The sequence below is a fragment of the Cygnus olor genome, chromosome 6 (genome assembly GCF_009769625.2).
Source record: "Cygnus olor isolate bCygOlo1 chromosome 6, bCygOlo1.pri.v2, whole genome shotgun sequence".
Classification (NCBI taxonomy): domain Eukaryota; kingdom Metazoa; phylum Chordata; class Aves; order Anseriformes; family Anatidae; genus Cygnus; species Cygnus olor.
Window position 1 is genome coordinate 32654637 of NC_049174.1, and position 19594 is coordinate 32674230.

The window sequence follows — 19594 nt, forward strand, 5'->3', positions numbered from 1 at the left end:
GAGCCCATATGAGCACAGCTGAAACAAATGCTTAAAGTAACTGAACACATACTCAGAATGTTTTTCAGTTTGCTCAGTTGTATTTCAGGTGTATGAATTAGAGTTAATAGGAAATGCATGACTGAAGCTCCGTACAAATGCCTACAGATGGTCCTAGCCAGGAGCAAAAACCATGCAAAATAGAAAAGCTTCAAATAGAGGGACTTAAACTAACACAGAGAATACTGGCATATACTAGTCTGTATTAAGTATGATAATCAGGTACAGTCCTGATATGAGTGATAAAAACAAATATAGATTTGGTCAGACTGTAAGCCAGTGAAAACCAACACAGCAGCATTAACTTCTGAGCTGAAGAACCAGACTATCCTGTTTAATTGACATTTTAAGCCTGAATGAGACTAGCAGATTCTCAGTATCTTGAATAATAATTAGACTGCATCCTATATATAATGTATAAAGAGCCACACTTTTACTCATTCTAGTGATAAAAAATAGTATTTCTGGGTGAATAACCATAACGACAAAAGAATGAAATTAACAGAAAATCATTGTGGCTAATAAGGAAGTGTTGATCCAAAATATGAATACTCTGCACCAAAGGAAGACAAGCTAGACAGTAAGCTGCAGCACCGCTGCAGAACTGGCAATTAGACAAGTGCTCTGTGTACTGTCTGTTAAAGTACAAAGAAATGATTTGTCTCTGCCAGACTGTGACGAAGGTAAGCTGACATAAATTAGAAGACACTAATGGATGTTAGTTTCTTATTATTTACATTGGCAAGGTTCTCCATCATCTTCAGCCTACATAAGTAACAATTACAAAAATACACAGAAAGTTTCACTCTATTATAATAGACTCCTTCAGACCGTCATTTCAAACTTAATCCCTGCAGAAATACCCAAATGCCAAAGAAGAGTGAAGAACACAGTACAGCAGACAGTCCCATTTCCAGTGGCCCAAACCAACATAATGCCCTTCCTCTTGCAGCTCTCTCCATTCTGCAGAGTAGCCTATTCCCCTCCTATCTTGCCCCCAAACTAATAAATCCCCACTGAAAAGATGCAGAGCAACTCAGAAGAAGAAGAGGATATTTAATCAGCTTTATGCACCAGTGTATGGGCTGTTTCTGATGAGTAAGCCCTGGGGCAGTAAATGAGGCACTGCAGAAGGCTGCTCCGCGCTGACTTGGAAGGCCACTCAACAGCATGACCACACCGATTGTCAGTAACAAGAATAATGCAGCATAAAAACACAGGACTGCTAAATGTTATGTAAAAGCTCCCAAAGCAATGGCGCATTGGCCACGGACAGATTTAGAACAATATCCTTGAAGACATTCAAACCTGAACTGATAAGTCCCTGAACAAGAGGAGTCTGGACCTCTGGGGGTCCCTTCTGCCCTATATGCTCCTAGGGGTATGTTGCTACACACAAGAAAGTCAGTTCTTGCAATGCTGAGTGGTTACTAAACAAGGTTTCTCTTTAAAGATGTCCTATTTCAGCTACTTGAGCTCAGAAGAGTAAGTAAACCACAGATACAGGTCATTTCAGTAGCACTGAAGGAACAAAGAAGGAAGATTTTGAAGTACAAAAAGGGGTAGAACAGTGCTTGATAATTGCATTCAAGTGTGAGCGATTTGGGGAAATTAGATGGAGGCATGAAATGCCACAGACTTTGAACCCAGGGAATAAAACAACCAATTCTGCACTGAAGTGGAAGAAGGAAAGAAGGAGAAAATTTTAATTCTAGTGGAGACACTGCCCCTCTATATTCATGATTTAGATGTATGACTAATATCTGTATAAAGCTTCTGTGCACATGACAACATGGCAGCTCCTCCTCTGAGCACACTGCCAGTATCCTGTGTCTTGGGCACACCAAGACTAGAGGAACTGACAGACATTTAAGTGAGTGAAAGTACAAATATAACTGCTTTTTACCCAGCTGAGCTCAGTTCTGCTTGTGCACTTTCACACATACCTCTTGTCTGAAAAATCCTGAGGATAGCAAGATGATGATAGGTAAGGAGGTTGTGAGGGTCTGCCTGGTATCTTCCAGGCCACTTATGGGACTGGATGTTGAAATTTTTTGTTTGTTTTTTAAGCCACTGCTGTCATGGATGAATTCATAGAGGTAAGCAGCTTATTTCGGTGTTTATTAGTTCAGCGTTGTTTTAGCAATTGAGAACGAGTCCTTTGGATTAACACCCAAGTTGGCTAAATATAGTAAGAGCGCATGTCATTAAGTTGTCTGCTACACTGAAGTCCCATTTCAATGCTGCAGCCCAGGAAGTACACTTATTAAAGCAATCTAGTCAGCATCTACAGATTTAATACTTACCTCTCAGCCAGCACATGTACACAGGGCTTTAGAAAATGGCTTTGTTATTGAAGAACAAATAAATGCACACATACTTGTACCATTGCCCATATATAAAGAATTAATGAAAAATCTCACACTTTATCACAACTTGTATCAAGCCATAAAACTTTTGAGTATGCAGATTCCAAATAACAACAGCCCCATGCTGGAAACTTATTCAGTGATAACTGGTTTTGTTTGATGGCTTTTACAGACAGCAACCTCACACTCACTTGTAGAGACTTCGAGATATTCCACAGCTTTACTGGGTGGTGATGGGGAAGATAAAACAAACATTTTTCCTTTATCTGATCATGTGTAAATGAACGAATCAACTCCTGTATCAGTGATAAGATGATTGCTAAATGGTTCTTCTCAACTTCTATCAATGGCCTGATGAAAGGAATTAACACTGACAGGGATAAGTTGTTTTCTCAGGCATTGAGACTTCATGACAAAGGAGGATTTCTTTTGTGGTCAAAAGACATTTTATCAGTTGAATATTCTTCTTCATTAAATGCATTAGAGGCGTCCAAGGATTTGCCTGACATTTAAACAACTTCTGGATTATTCTTTTGCCTCTCTGATGTGGATCGCCTCTCTTTACTGAACGCACAGGCTGTAATTCAGATCAATTTGTTCACCATCTTTCCTCTGTCACTTATTCTGTTACATTTATCTCAGTAATTCATTACAGACCTCACCTAATCTGCCTCCAGGTTTTGAGGGTTCTTTAACGTGAATGTGTTTGCTCAAATATGTCAGGCTTAATGGACATGTTTTAGGATGATGCATGTCAGACTTAATGTATTTACCACATTAATCAAGCTCGCTTCCTTCACATCTATTTCCATTCCCTTAGAATGAGAAAACATGAATTAAATAATTATTTACTTAGCAGTCCAGTAAAAATAACCTAAGTTTTGGCAGTCTACAAAATAGTGAATGAAACCAAGTCTTTTGTTTAGTGGAGGAGGTTGTCTGGTATCTTTTGTTCTCCTATGGGAAGCTTGGTGCAAGCTTATTAAATAAGCAGATGAACTGCTATTGTTTACATCAAGCTTTGGAATAGGCCATTGAATAACTTATAAATTAAGCATTTTGAGTATGTACATGAAATGACGCATTTAGAAATAAAACCTGAAACATATTTTTTCAGCTCCAGTGTACATCAGATCTAGATTTCAGGAAGAAACCTAGGCCTATCCAATAGACAAAGGCAGATGATACTGGAGTTGAGGATCCACTGATTACGAGTGGTATCAGTATGGAAACAAAAAGGCAGGCCCTGTGTCATGGTCTAGATTTGTGGAGAGTCAGATAAGCAGCAACACTGGGACAGCAGACATCAGTAAAGTTTAGAACGACTATGACTTTTAAGCAATGCAGGTGAACAGGCATGAGGGGAAAGGTGAAAAATAATGCCTTGGCAGTGAATGAATGTATCTGTGGGAAAATCATACAGAAGAATCAGAAAGAAAAGAAGAGTCAGAGACAAATTAATTTACTTGGGATACTACAGAGAATGTAGGACCTTTTCCTCATAGAAAAAACTGCTTAGGAAGTATGGTTTTTTTTCTTATCATTTCTATAGCTTTTGGTATAGCTACTGGATGCTGGACAAAACATTATCAGAAAGCACAGATAAGGCTATCATCTTCACTATTTTGATACCTTGATACAAATAATTATAACACTGACATTTCATTTGATGTCGAACCTACTCACATATACATTTTATATGTCCTATGTTTGCTATCATTATATCTTCAAAATTGCTATCAAGTTGCTAGCAACTTCTCTATAAAACTTGCTGTCAAGGACATTCCTGTTTTCTGTTGAAAATGTAGTCTGATCACTTTTCTGCATACAAAACTTAGAGTGGTGGACTTTAAAACACAATACAACATGCAAAAATGGCAACAACAACCGACAAATGTTCCTTTCTGGAACATCAGGAATACACAGAATTCAACCAAATGTTCTATGAAGAAGACAAAACCTTCTAGAAGTTGCTTAAAAGACAGATTTTTTTTTTATTTTCTGACCAGATTGCCTTTAAATTACACTGCAAAACCCTTCTGCAGGGTTGTTCTTGGAAAGTAGAAAAAAAAGATGATAAAGCCTGCTATAAGGCAGATGATTATCAAGAACTTTTAATGGAATTGAGCGCTGGGATACAGCACAACTACAAAAGAATCCCTTGACCTCAATGTGTGGTTTTGTTCTAGCACAAAGCAGCACAGTCTACAATGCACTTTTAATGTTGCTTTGATAGTGTGGATGCCCAACCCTCCATCTAGCTTGAGTCTTTTCAAAACCCTTTTAAGTATCTGCAGGCCTTTTCTCTGTATTATAGAAATGCCAGTATCTACAATGTTCCATTTAATGCCGGATGAATCAATTTTGAGCAAATGACCTGGACCTCTAATGAAAATTTGACAGAAATTAGACACGAGTCTTTCTTTAAAGTTTGAAAAATTCTGCCTACACTTATCTTTATAATCTTTACTTGGTTCTGAATTTCACCTGACATAGTCAAAACAAACAATATGGGTCAATGCCACAGACAGATAATTTATTTCCAAGAGCTGTGAATCTTTCTGCTGTGGATTCTAACTCCAGACAGCTTCAGTGAATTAACTCCCCATACAGCTTCAGTACATAATATCCTGTACTTCTAGTGGACCAGATAGTACCACCAACAACTGGATAGATTTTGGATTGCTACTACCAATTCTTGCATTATCAAGTATTTGCTCTGTACAGTACCCACAATGCTAATGCAAATTGCAGGTCTGTTCAGAATTACTGTTTTTTAGATTTATTTTTACCTGTAATGTCATTCCAAGTACCCAGAGGACAAAACCAGTCTCTCTCTCTCAACAGGCTTTCCTTAAAGAATGAAATTGGCCCTTTAGTTCAATCAGTGGCATATTAAAGTTAACATTTCAAACCAAAAAGTTTCCAGTTCAATAAAACAATTCCTCTAGATGAATTTTCCATGCTTTCACATCCCTGAGCTTCAGTGCCTTTGACCAGAATTGCTTGTTTGATACATTTAGGGACTGCTGAGGATTGAATGACCACTGGAAGTCCTCTAGGGTGAATAAAGATATTTACACACAGAAATATCTGGGACAAGAAAAAAAAAATCTTTCTTTGTGTTGAACCCTGAATATAGATTTAAGAATAGACTTGAAACCTTCTCAGAAACCTCTTATCAGCCTGTTCAGGTTGGTGAGGACATACTGAGATCGTGTGTTTTGTGCAGCTCAAGTATATCATTTTCAATGCTGATTTGTTCCTCTAGTGAATTTGTCATCCACTTGCGGTAACAAAGAGAAAAGGAAACTGGATCCAAAGAAATGATTATCATGCAGCTTTCAAACAGGGTGTTTGGTAAATTACCAAAGTGTTGATTACTGAGAAAAGGTCACACTCAGTCTTTCCTCCTTCAGCACCAGCATAGTTTACATGAACACTGAAGAATGATACAGTCAATTACTACTAACTTACCTCTTCATTACAGATATACATATATTTCTAAAAAAAACACGATAAGGTCAGAAATCTTTCCATTTGTGTAGGGACCTTATATGTAACTGAAAATACTGTTGCTCCTTCATTCAGACCTTACAGAAGACTTCCAGTACGTTCCAGGGCCTACAAGACAGCTGGAGAGGGACTCTTTATTAGGGAGTGCAGTGACAGGACAATGGGAAATGATTTTAAACTAAAAGAGGGGAGATTTAGATTAGATGTAATGAAGAAATTCTTTACTCTGAGGGTGGTGAGGCATGGGAAAAGGTTGCCCAGAGAAGCTGTGGATGCCCCATCCCTGGAGGTGCTCAAGGCAAGGCTGGATGGGGCTTTGGGCAACCTGGGCTGGTGGGAGGTGTCCCTGCCCGTGGCAGGGAGTTGGAACTGGATGGGCTTTAAGGTCCCTTCCAACCCAACCCGTTCTGTGATTCTATGTTGACTGTATTTTAGATGTAACAGATGAATATTATGATCAAAGAAACTCTGTCTTTGGTATGACTATTACTGTATACCACAGTATTCTCACGTGAAGTTGTCTGTAAGAATGAATTCTTCAGGAACTAGCATTTGTTTGCTTGTGCCATGGATTTTCGTCTTTTCCCTGTTTATCAGTGAAAACTCTTAATACATTATAATTAGTACAATCACACTTTTCCAGGAGTGGTTGCTAATAGGAACATTAAACTTTGTAAATGCTTTTTTTTCTTCTCAACATGTCCACTTATTTGTCTCTATGTGTAAAGGTGTCATTTGTAACTGTCTTGTAATGTTTTTGGCCATTGTGACATTGGGGAAATTCAAGACAGGAAGCAAACACTGAATATTCTATTCTATTGAGAGAATTCTCTTCCTTTGTAAAGTGAAGGCTTTTTTATGTTTACTTGGGAGCAATACTGTCAGAAGCTTGACACATTGTATTCAATAAAAGAATTTATTGATAAGAATGTCTTGCGACCCCACTGCACCTGTCTGAGCTGGGGAGTCTCTCATGACATGAAGGGAAAGGCAACCTTTTTATCATGTCATTTCTGCTATTATGTACTTTAGCATTTCCCTCTTCACCACTCCTTTAAAACCCAACTACTTCATTGCAAAGGGCATGAGGAACGAGCTCTGAGGATAGCTGGACCTGAAAGCAATACTCCTGGATTTTCAGGTTTCTTATTTGGGGGAAGAGAGAGTACAGGTAGCACCTCTGCTGGGGCCACATTTGGCATCCTCACCCACAACACAGCAAAAACATCCAGGGTGTAACACAGTTATCTTTTAAAAAGATTAAAACTGTTTTAAATATGTGCTTAAGCACAATACAACAATATAAATGACTGCTACATAGGGAAATGATGTGTACCTGAGATATAAGTACACTAGACAAGTAATTTTGTATTACCATGCTTTCTTGAATTCTTTCAATGCAGCAAAACCAAAGAATCAGCAAAGTACTTAAATTTGTTCAGATCACCAAATGGCAATAAATTAAAAACCTAGCAACTGGCAATTTACAACCACAACAACGCTTATCTTTTCTATTATTTTCTTTACCACAGTAAAGAACATCTTTCCTACTTAATCATAGCTTCTCTACATCTTCTGTACATTCAGCTCTGTTTTGTTAACATTTCAGAACTAGTAGAATGAAGTCCTTAAAGTACAGCTACAAAACCACGATGAACTTTGTTTCTAAAAATGACTGTTTATGGTGGTGAAGAATGGAGACCAGTAAAAAATTAATTTACTACCCACCAAAATTTTCAAGATTTCAAAGAAGTTCCTGTTCTTCAAGAACCCTGCAATCTGTGAAACTGTTCCATGAAAATAACAGACCAGAAGCTTCCACCAGGACAGGAACTGCTGAGGGGACAGAGCAACTGCCCTCTTTGATCACACCAAGGACCTGGGTCACTATTGTGTGCTTGATGGCAGTGAGGCGGAGCATTGTAGAGCCATCCTTCCTCTGCTTCTGACAACCAGAAGCTTAGTTCATAACAAAGAAAGCTGAATTTGCCTCTATCACATCTCAAGTAATCCTCCTTACCAACAGGTTCTTTATAATCTTCACAAGTTGCGTATGGTTCTAAGAATACCAGGATGACGTGGGAGGTATTCCAACTAAAGTTTCTCAAAGCTACACAGAGATCAGTTTGGAAAAGAAAAAGCAAGCAAGCAAGCAAACAAACAAGCAAAACAACAACAACAAAAAAAACCACATTTGTTCTATGTAAACCAGAAAAATGTGGTATGTATCAGAAAAATGTATGTATCAGAAAAATCCAAGAACATCTAGCAAGGAATTTGGTAAAAGAATCTGAACCAGAGCTAGGAAAGTTTGCTGTCTACCAAAGAGCAATGTGGACATACAGAAGCAAAAATTCCAGTGTGGTATAAAACATAGCCTGATGAGAGGGGCGTAAAACACAGCAAGATATTGATTTAGGAGTATTCAGGAAGCTCACTTAGATCCACGCTTCCAATTTCCCAGCCTTGTTCTCATCCTGCTGAAGTAAGTAATTACTAGGACATCCTGCATTAGGACTCTGTGTGCTAGCGCCAAAAACTTTGCTCAGACTTCGATTATTTTTACCACGCCAAAACTATCTACTGCATGTCTCTCATCATCAAGGAGTTTCCTCACATCAACAACTAGATCCTCAGAGCAAAATACTTGAGTTATTCTAGACGCTTTAAAAAGGCAGAACAGGGGTAGTTGCCATACTGTGTTGAGCCTTAAAGAGATGTAACTGTCTAGGGTAAAGACGTGTCTTTTGTAATTAGTATAATTCAGATGATGGAAAGTTCTTGTACAAGCTATACGAGTTTCCCAAGAACAGCACTGCCTGGCTACTCTGCAGTGCCACATATGGTGGACTTCTGCAGACCTGGGCCACAGACCTACCTGTCACTCCATCCATGTGATCAGCCCTGCAAAATGGCAAAGAAAAGGAGCTTTTTGTTGAGAAAAGGGGCTTTGGTGCACAGGAGAGTTAGATCCACATTGACGACGTCTCCCAGCTAACTGAGGGCCTCATGAACTTAAGGCACAACAGAAGTCTGGCTTTCGGGTGCGCCAGCCACCCTACTCCACAACTACTCTGTCCTGTCAGAGACTCAGACTTGGTGTACGTGGGAGGAGTAGAATATTAGCATCCTCAACCCCTCCCACCATGACATATTTATTACAGGACCCGCTGACACAGTAATATATGAAAATACATAGTGATTAGGTGTCAGCCACAACCACCAATTACACTGATGAACACCAAGGAAGCACTGCAGTCTTTTCAGGACAACACTTTACCAATAGCTGTTTCTTCTTCTTCAGTAACTGGATTAAAAAAATAAATAAACCCGAATATTTCACATCAATTCAAAGTAAAAGCTTTCAGAACTTTGGGGTTGGGGGTGAGGGCAAAATAATTCTGAACAATCTTAAGTGAGTTATTCTCTTTTGGGCAATTTCTAGTAATAGAAAGAAAGGCCTTTATTCTTAGAGTGAGCAGCAAGTATTTCACTTTTCAGGGCTTGCACCTATCCAGCTGCAGAGCCCCATCATAGTCTTACAGTGCATTGTTCAAAGTTCCTGTTATTTAGTTACTGTAACAGAGCCAAGTTTTGGATGGGTTGCTAGAGACTGAAGAATTTAGGGATCTCTGCTGCAAGGAAGACAGAGTTCTTTTACTTGATATTAGGACTGAAAACGTAGGACAAGTCAATATAGGCACGCAAACATTATCCTGAAGAGAAATGTGTTTCAACATGATACCTCTGGTTCAGCCCCACTTTCTGAACTGAGTGCATTAGTGAAATGAAAGAGTTACTGACAGTGTCCTGTAAACACAGAATCAGATTTTAACTACTGCTGCAGACTATGCCTGAAAAGGGAAGTTGCTAAAGATTTTTTTTTTTAATTCAGAATCAGTTTCTTATATTGGTGACACGTTGCTCTATTATAGATCTCAAACAAACTTCTGTTTCATCCTCCATTGTCTGTTAGATATTTTATAAAAAGTATTGAAAGTTCATCTTCAGTTAAAGATTAGTACCTGCCAATCAAGAAGGGCTGATGGTGCCACTCTCCTGAAAAGTGTATAGCAAAGGCAGCTATATTTGCAATTACAACTTCAATGTTTTCTGAACAGACACCTGGTTTGCTACACACTCTGGGATAGTTTATCACAGTTATTCTGCTATTTGGAATTTTACTCTGAATTTTACAGACTCAAGGATAGACTGCAGAGTCAAAAATCAGTATTATTTCCACAGAAAGTATCATGCACAACATCCCTTGAGTTAGGCCACCATATGTAGCCCCCATGTTTTGGAGACTGAAATGGTATTTCATAGTCAGATTCCAAAGCTCTTCTATCAAACACTGCTTTGATCCACAATCAGTAATGTATGTACTGATCTTTTATATAGTTGGTGAAATCTGACTGGTGGTGAACACAGAGCTAAATGAATGCTAAAACTGACATTAGGTGGGCAAACAAATAAAGTAATGAGAATTAAACATGTTTTCTTCCATGAACGGAGACAGCAATAAAATCCAGTGTAAAACATAATATTTGTACCTATCACATGACTCTGACATGTAGTCCTTGTCATGGTGTCCTCCTCTTCTTCTTGCAGGTTTTCTGTCACTACTTTAGCCTGTACATAGTACAACAATGACAAAAGTGAGGAACATCTGTGACTCTGCTTATGTTGCTTTATGATAACTACAGAATATCTTTTCAGAAGTAAACCAGAGTAAAGTTACAGGGCAGCTAAGAGTGGAAGTATATAGCCTATCCCATTCTATTCATGATATCACAGGACAACAACTTTAACTTCATTAAAAGTCACAATATGCAGTAGTCAAAAAATACCCTTGGAAAATGCAATTCCTCTAAAGAAAAAATATTTTTATTCATTTTAGAAAACTAAGAATCAAGAATTACACTCGGGACTGCTGACATACTCGTTTTTCTCTAGAAATACCATGTTTCAGTTTCTATACTAAAAAGAAAAAAAAAAGTGAACTTAATAGATGATATGTTACTTAATCCAGTTTCCAAGCACTTAACTTTGGCATTTTTGTTTCTGCATCTCTTTAAAAGCATTTTATTAGCTAAACAGAGAGAAAATCTAAATTTATGAATGCACTAAGAGCTCTTACATTGAGCTCTTTAAACCTGTTCTAAGTATGTGTTATTCAGATCCCCTAGATTGCCCTGTTCTTCTGCATGAGTATTTCCAAAGCGTTTAAGTAAGGTCAGTATCTTCCTACAATACAGTGAAAACCCCCTCAATTACATGTCATGAGTGGCCATAATTCAGATTCCAGGGACATATTTTTCTGCTATGGTATATAAATCAAACAGGAATGAAGATACTTGTAGAGTGCTGAGAAGAAAGCCAGCCCTGCAGAAAAAATTACTGTCAGTATCTCACAGATCTTAAATAGTTTGCTAATCACTATCTGCCATTTAAACCACTTATAGCGCATTACAGAAACATTAGATATGTTCTGTAATCTAAAACAGCAGAATTTATCATTATTTGCATGACATATCTTTGATCATTGTATGTATTTTGCTTGTCTGGCTTAAAGTAGTAGCCCTATTGATCTCTTGTGACTAGCCTAAGTAAAACATGAAAGATTTACTCTCTATATTTATAAAAGTGCATTTATAATCTCTTAATCCCAGGTATTTAATTACTTTTTTTTTTTCTTCTGAAATGAGGCTCTTCAGGCTATGGAAAATGAAGAGGAGGGTACATAACTATTTGGCATCAAAATACAGGTAAAACCATCTCTCACGCGTGTGGACTGTATGGCAGTCTGTGGCTTGCTAGTGCTGGGACAGCTCTCAATATTAGGATAGATCTTGGGTGTTCCCCAAACACTCAGACTACAGACTGACAGTGCTATACAAAACTGGTGTCTTGATTTTGGTGCCACACTTCCACCTCACAAAGTAAAGCTCATGGCTTTTCTAAATTACACAGGGCTGTAATAAAATCACAAGGGTGAAATGAAGCAGTGCAGCACAAAAATGATGGTATCTCACCTTAAGGTTCAGCCAAGGACATGAAAAAGTATTCAGGAACATGGAATATCCTTGGTGTAGGCTAAAGGATTATGTATTTCTGTTGGCTGGCCTTTAGAGCAAAGTGCTTTTCTGATGAACACTAACGGGAAGCATATCCCTTTGAAGGTGAATGCACAAGGCTGCCATTGGTGGAACATTGCTTTTTCCATAAATTCAGTGGCAGTCAAGCAATCGTGTTCTTTGTATGAACAGAAATCAGATGTAATTGGTGCATATGTTATGGCATAATAGTGCCCTAAGTCTTTTCCTGGCACATCATAAGAGAAGAAATTTAATTGTCAAAAATTAAATGGGCTTTAAAGGAAAAACTTTCTATAAAATTAATATTACAAATGTTATGGTTAGACTTAAATAAGAGGTATATATGATATGCAGTTTCTGCACTGTACCTGTATCACTGAATGCACTTTGCGTTGTTCAAAGAAGAAAAAAAATGCTCTTAGTTTAGGGCTTTGCAAAAGATTTATGCTGTTTTCTCCAAAAGTATTCATTTTGTCTTCATACAAGCAAAAAAATGCACAATAGGCCGTTCTACCACACGCGACTGTTTTCAGTCTCAGCTATCTCCCAGTCCTTTGCAATCTGCTTCAAAGGAAGCTGACACCAAAAAATAACTGAAAATGATAGTAATAAGATGCATGAACTTTGAATTTACAGACTTTCTATTGTTTTTCTTGTGCAAGTTTGGAGGACAAGATGAAATCTCACATACTTTGGAGTCTTATGGTATATTTCTTTCAGAAGTAAGCATTAACAACTGCAAGCATGTTTTTATTCTCTTTATTCGAGATGTCTTCAGCCTTTTAGCACTAGATATTTCATTCGGGAATTGAATGCCGCAAAAACAAAACATGAAACTCACAGAGATGAAGCATATAATGCAACTCAATCTCCCAAAACAATATTAAAAATACTTTGATTCTCAGAGAACAAAAGAGTGCATAGTATAGGATAGGTAATGCCTTTTCTCTGTGACTAATGTGTCCTTAAAAGCTAAACAGAATAATTAGGATTCCTCCATTATTTATATATATTAAGGGCCATCTTGTAGTTCCTTAATAAATTGAAGTGTGTTTCCTGAAGATATACTTAAAGTCCTAAACGACTATTATTGCTGCATTTAGAAAGACTTCACAAAGTGACAGACAAAAAGCACAGCAAATTATTACAGCATTAGCAAATAATAAGTTAGAAAGAAATTGTAGAAGCGATGTGCAGAGTTTTTTGTACTTCTGTACAGTGAAGATATACCCTAAGCTGTCAGGACCATATTAAATGGGGCATAGTTAAACTGAGTGGCTCTGATAAGGGGCTCTGCTTTGCTATCAAAGTTCTAGATCAGTTGGATTGAATTTCCTGCATATTGCACATTTCCAGACTTTCATTCTCTCTCTTTCCTTTCTGTGACACTACAAGGACAGCCTTAGATACGCTTATAATTTGTGGTTTTATAATGCAGGAGACATCTACATTTTCAAAGAAGAGATGATACCACAATAGTCAGGAGAAAAAAGTTTTCCAACACACGCATTCTGCGCATATTCCCTTTAAGTTTTAAAAAATGACCTTGTGTATATTCTTAGGAAAGACATTTGCACTGAAGTAAAAAAATCTTTTGCCTGAAGTTGAAACCATGTGTGTTCATACTTCAACCTTAACCATCTGAAACAACAACAAAGAGTTTCTCCAGTTCCCATTATGAAGCTTTTTGAAATGTTTTAACCTTGAAACACATCCCCCCACAAAATGTATTTCAAATTCTCTAAAATGAAATAGTTGCGTGTGCTGTACTTCAATAATTCAGTTTTATCAGAACAACAGAAGTAGTAGCTTCATGTTCAGTATATATATTTGGCATAAGTTTTCAGACTATTTTGTGAAAATAGTTATTATTTTTAATAACAATCATAATAATATGGTCAAGACAGCTACAAAGAATGAGAAAAGAATGCTTATGAAGTTCAATTACATAAGATCAAGTTAAAGTATCTCTATTCTCATTGTGCTTGGACTTTAAAACATCATGGGAAAGGCCCTTTCTGAGCAAGAAATTACTCACTAAATTCCAAGGTTAATTATTAAAAGCTTCACAAGGAAGGGCACCCATTCAGTTTCACTTTAGGCTACAATCCTAGGCTGTGCTTACACTATTCAAGGTAAAGAAAAGTTAGCCACTCACATAACCTTTAAAGAATCAGAATCTAGCAGCTAACAGAAAATAAAATTATTTTTCTTCTAAATCACAACATTGCTATTTGCTAGGTAAATTAAAGAATCGTGTATAGTTAGTACTTTATTAAAATGTAAAACTTACTACAAGGATTAACAGGGAGATTTTCTGTGGTACAGTCATGGGTGAAATATATGCTTTTGCTTTTGAAAGACTCCCTCTTAAGTGACAAATATTCCCAAATGTGGTCAAATGCTTTGCCTTTTCCCCACCAGCATTGCACTTTTTGGGCTTAATGTTTTCTATAACATTCAGAGTAATGTTCAACACTGGCAGGCATGCAATTTTCAGGGAAAGGGGAAAAAATGGAAAAAAAGAAAATGGTCCTATTATTACACTGTACTGCAGTATGATTATAACATCGCTGTGCATATATCTCCACTGAAATTGAATTGCCAGCAGAAGCAGTAGGACCTTCATGACTAGCTGTATAATCTGGCCTATAGTCAAGCTGCCAACTTCTGTATTAATTCATAATTCTCTCGCTGCACAAAATCATATATAAACAGTTATTATCCTGTTTGTCTGTACTGGCAATAAGGAACACATCCAGAAGTTAAAAAGAAGGTAATAACGTTTTCATGTTCTAAAGCACTTACCAGGGTCTGATTCTGCATTTCCATATCAGCTTTTGTGTTGCTGTTTTTCTTGTGGTTTCCTTGAGAGCTGATAGAGTTGCTGTGAAGAGAGGAGCCCTGGGAGCTGCCCTTCGACACACTCCTGTAGGAAACATTATTTGATCCACTTTCTGTCTGCTGAGCTGCTTTCTTATCAACTCTGCAGGTAGAGAGTGATTCCTCTGATAAATTACATTGCCCTTCTTCAATCACTCTACTTTTCCATTCCTTTAATGTTTAAAGTAACCTCTCCATATCTTTCTGTCTCTAGACCTTTGAGTGATAAATGTTTCTAACTAGCCTTGATCAAATCTGTCACTTGCAATTTCAGGTAGTATATCAATTTAGTCTTTCACATGTAATGATTTATTTTATATTTGTGACTGCTGTGGGGCAAACGTGAAAACACAGTATAGCAATTGCTAAGTTCTTCTGTGACCAAAGGTTATGGTAGCTAGAAATGTAACTAATTCTGACTACTTTCCAAACATGTTTACTGGTTAGAATACATGGAAATGGAACACATTAACACACGTACCTAAGTATCCTCTATATTTACACATCGACTGCCTACATTCTTGATTTCTGGAATCATTTTTTATTTCTATCAACTTGGATGTAACTTCCCATTCTTTAATTTCAAAGACCATTGGTTTGGTTAACAAAAAAAAAATCAACAGAATTATCATCTCATTATTAATGCTTTTTTCCTTTAAAGACAAAAGTCCTGATGGTTTACAAACTGATTGCTCCCATGCATTCTTAGTCTAAGAGGAACATACATTGAACTTAGCATCTGAGGATGCCAGCAAAGTTACAGTGCACAACAAAACATCCCATACCTGTTTAAAAGCTCTTTCATAAAACTGTCTTTTGGTGAGTATGCTGCTGAGGTGGAACCTCTGACTTGTTCACACCCAATCTGGCAGGACGTGTTTTGTGATGGTTTCAAAATTTTACTCTCCATAGTATCACCTAAAATGTCACTGTTGCCTGGTTTCCTGTTAATTTCATTTTCCATTTCACAGTGTTGTTCAGTTTGCTTTTTTTCCTTTCTTCTCTCTAATTTTGCCTGCTTAATTCCAAATCCTGAAACTTTTGCTTCTTTTTTTTCTACCTTTGTTTTAGGAACATCAGGTTTCCTGCTACTCAGTGCTGGGAGCTTACTCTTTCGAAAGCCAAACCAATTAGCTATAGAGGGCCCAGTCTTTTGTTTAGTCTCCACAGTGGGAGATTTGTTTTGTTCCTGACCCTTCTGGACATTTTCTTGGATGCATAACATGACCTTCTCCTCTATTGTAGGTTGTAGAGCAGGTGAGCTAAAAACATCAGTAACCTCAGAGGCTTCTGCTAACTTTAAAGACATCTGGTGTCTTTGTGATTTTGTTGCTTCCAGTTTATGAGGACACTTCATTCCATCCAAGCTTTGAAATGATGAAATCTGTTTGGAAGATGCAGTAGCTGATGCTTCTAACTCCAATTCTGCAGACAAAATGCTTTTTTTATTTAGAGCTTCATGTTTTAAATTTTCACTGTTTTTCTCACTCTGGACAGATGGACTGTGTGTATCTTTTTGAGAAAATGCTTTGTTTCCATCATATTTTGAAGTGCTGTGAAACAAGTCCACTTTTGGAGATGATCTGAATGGCAGTTTGCTTGGGCTTCCATGCTGGCTATTGCAATTACTCTTATTTCCAAGAGAACCTTGTCTAGAGTATGAATTTTCTGTGGTTTTTGAAGCATTTGAAGGAGTCTCTTGTGTCACTGCTGACCCAGGAATGGCCTTGATTTGAAGTCCTTCCATGGCTGAGTTCTGCCTTGTTAGAGAATTTCCTCTGTCAGAAGTATTTGTAATAATCTGAGTCCGTACTTTTCCAAGACCTTCTGTAACAAGAGCAGATGGCTTTTCCCCTGTATGAATGCTAAAACTCTGACTACGAGCTTTCGCTCCATTCATGCCCAGAGCTGGTTTCAAGTGTGACTTGTTGCTAGAAGAAGCAGATCTCTTAGCTAATTTGCTTTCTAACCCATCTACTCTGTCTACCACCAAGCTGCAGTTTTCATGTGGCTGAGGTGATGCTGTATCCATACTAAGTCCCACAGTAAAATTATCTTTTATATCGGTATCAGACTTGGAGTCTTTTAATTCAGCATCCATTGCACCTCTGGTGGTTAGACATTCATTTTGCTTGTACTTACTGGAACTCACATTGCTTTTGGAAGCTGCATTTATACTGTCTTTTTCCTGGTTCCCTGGGACAGTAGAGCTCTTTCGGAGAAGTTGAGGAGATTTGACAAATAATTTCAGTCCTACAGGGAGACGGGTTTTCATTCCTTTCTCATTAGAGTTTTGCGTAGCATTTGCAGTGTCACTACCATGAAAGGATGACAATGGGGAATTGTTTACCTGAGATAGTAAGGGCTCACCTGTGCTTGTGGCATGACATTGAGGAGTTGCGGGGAGAATGTTTGGCTTCATTTGAGGCTGATCAACCCCACTGTCACTGGAAATATCTTTTTTGCTGGAATATGCTTCTTGTGAAGAAGTTGTTTCCAATGACGGACAGCCCAGGGGAAAGGACCTGTCTGTTTGAAAATTTGTGTTCAGGAGCTCACGATTCCTGTGGAGACCTGGCTGATTAGGGTTTTTTGGGCAGACTTGCTTTGTGAAAACTTTGGAAAGTCCTTGGCATGCACTATGGGGTTGCTGAGATACACATTTATTTTGCATAATTGCTTCTGCATTTTCCTGAAGGTAAGATAACTCAATTTTGGCCCCAGAAGATACAGCTTTTGCTTGCAGTTCATGACTAGATTGATTATGAAAGCCGGAGTTCACAGCTCCTTTTAATGGTGATGATTTCAGTATATTTTTTGCTGTTTCACTGGGACCAGTTCCTCCTAACTTTACAGCTACAGGTGATGAATGAGCATACTCAGGCCGAATCAACAGGGATGTTGACCTGCCTGGAGGAAGGGGTGGGGATGGCGATTGGGCTTCTACAGTTGCTAAATCGCAATGAAAGTCTCTGGTTGGAGGTTCTCTGTAGTCACTGGGCTCTATAAGGTGCTGAGGCAACAGTGGTGATGCTGGGCTCTGACTCTTTGGATACTTTGTCCCATTGCCCCTGCCTGGACGCTTTGAGCTGGGCAGGAGGTGGGCAGGGGCCTTTGGAACCTGGAAGTCGATTTTTGAGTCAAAATTATGAGGTGGACTTTGGGCCTTTTTGAATCTGGAAAGCTTTACAGGTGGCAGAGCAGGTGATTTTTCAAGGGTTGCATGGCTCACTGATGTAGCTACAGGTGTCTCCTGGCTCTCTATTATCATAGTTTTTTGTGGAGAAAATTTCCCTCTGCTGGGTATTTTAGTCAAGTTTGGCTTTTGATTGATTCCTGTGTGAACAGTGAAGCTTGAATTGGCCTTGTATGATACATCATTCACTGGCTTCACTATTTTTTGTCGTTGAGCATTTTGCAATATTACTCTTCCACAGTGTGAAGCTTCACTGCAGGTCAGGGGGACAACCGTATTTTTATTACCTGTATTATCTTCAAAAGTGTTCTTGGTTTTATCTTCAGATCCTTCTAAAGCGGTGTAGTTTCTAGCATTGCGTCCTGTCTGCAAATTAGTTATTCCCTGAGGTATAAGTTCAGTATATTCAGCACTGGACCTAGTTTGTGGCTGGTTGATTGAAATTTCATTTCTTGTTACAGTGACAACTCCAGTTTGATGAGAGCTGAATTCAATAGGCTCACCATCCTCGGCATCAAATATTACGGTAATGCACTCTTCAGAAGAGGTCTTTTTTACGACCTTTTGTTGTTTAATGAAATTACATGTCTTTGGCCTAATATCTAACTGAGCAGATATCTGTTTTTCCTCTTTGTCAGTAAACTGAGAATTCTCTGTGACTACGAGCACGTCAGAGTTCTTTGTGTACTTCTCAGAAAAAGGACTTGATAATAGATCTGATGGACTCTTCTCATCACTGCTTTCTATACGCAATTCATCCAAGACTTCATTGTCATCAGTATCTGAAAGCTGAAAATTAAGGTCCTTCCAGCCCGTATTAGCATGGCTTTGATCTAACTGTAACTCAGGCAGCTTTGCTCTGGTGCACAGTTTTACTTCTGCCTGAAATCCACTGACAAAACTAGTTAATTTTTCAGGTCTTTCCTTTGAATTAAAATATGAACTTCTTTCTGGCAAATGTTTCTTATTAGGGTCCCAGTCAAAGAGACTGTCAGAAACACTATGAGTTAATTTGTTACAATAGATCCTGCAGTCTTTGCTTGGTACTTCCTGCAGCAATAATAAGGATGAAGAATCATCATCTGCATCATCATGTGAATCTGAATCGTAAGAGAAAGTTTTGTTATGTTCAATGCAAATACTTCCCATCTCCATTGGCTTACAATGAGCCTGTTCATTATGGCTGCCACATTTAACACCAGGGGAATATATTCCTTCATTGGAGTTCATGCAGTCTTTGTAACCCCATTTTGATATTACTGAAGGTGATTCAAGTAATATTTTTTGCTTCTGTAATTTCTTCAACCCTTCTAGGATATGGTTTTCCTTGATACGAGTTGGAGGTAGATCATCTGCAGGACTTGAGAGGTTGCTTGGGAGTGAAGAACCAATGCTTATTCTTTTATCCCAGCTCACGGATGACTGTCAAAACAAAATAGAACTCACATATTACTCACAAGTGCCGTTAATAAAAACGTTACTGTTTTATTAAA

At 38.1% G+C, this 19594-nt stretch overlaps 1 protein-coding gene across 15 annotated transcripts in view; it reads right to left on the reverse strand.

The window, feature by feature from the left end:
- The window catches only part of NCKAP5 (NCK associated protein 5), a 436628-nt gene that overhangs the window by 43060 nt on the left and 373974 nt on the right, over positions 1-19594 (reverse strand). For 13 of the 15 annotated variants that reach the window (XM_040560984.1, XM_040560986.1, XM_040560985.1 and 10 more), the window contains 3 exons: positions 15691-19523; positions 14831-15008; positions 10478-10556 (listed from right to left, as the gene is read on the reverse strand). In XM_040560984.1, coding sequence (XP_040416918.1) covers positions 10478-10556; positions 14831-15008; positions 15691-19523 — 4090 coding nt within the window. The remainder of the gene's footprint in view (positions 1-10477; positions 10557-14830; positions 15009-15690; positions 19524-19594) is intronic. The other 2 variants (XM_040560988.1, XM_040560998.1) reach the window with 2 other exon arrangements.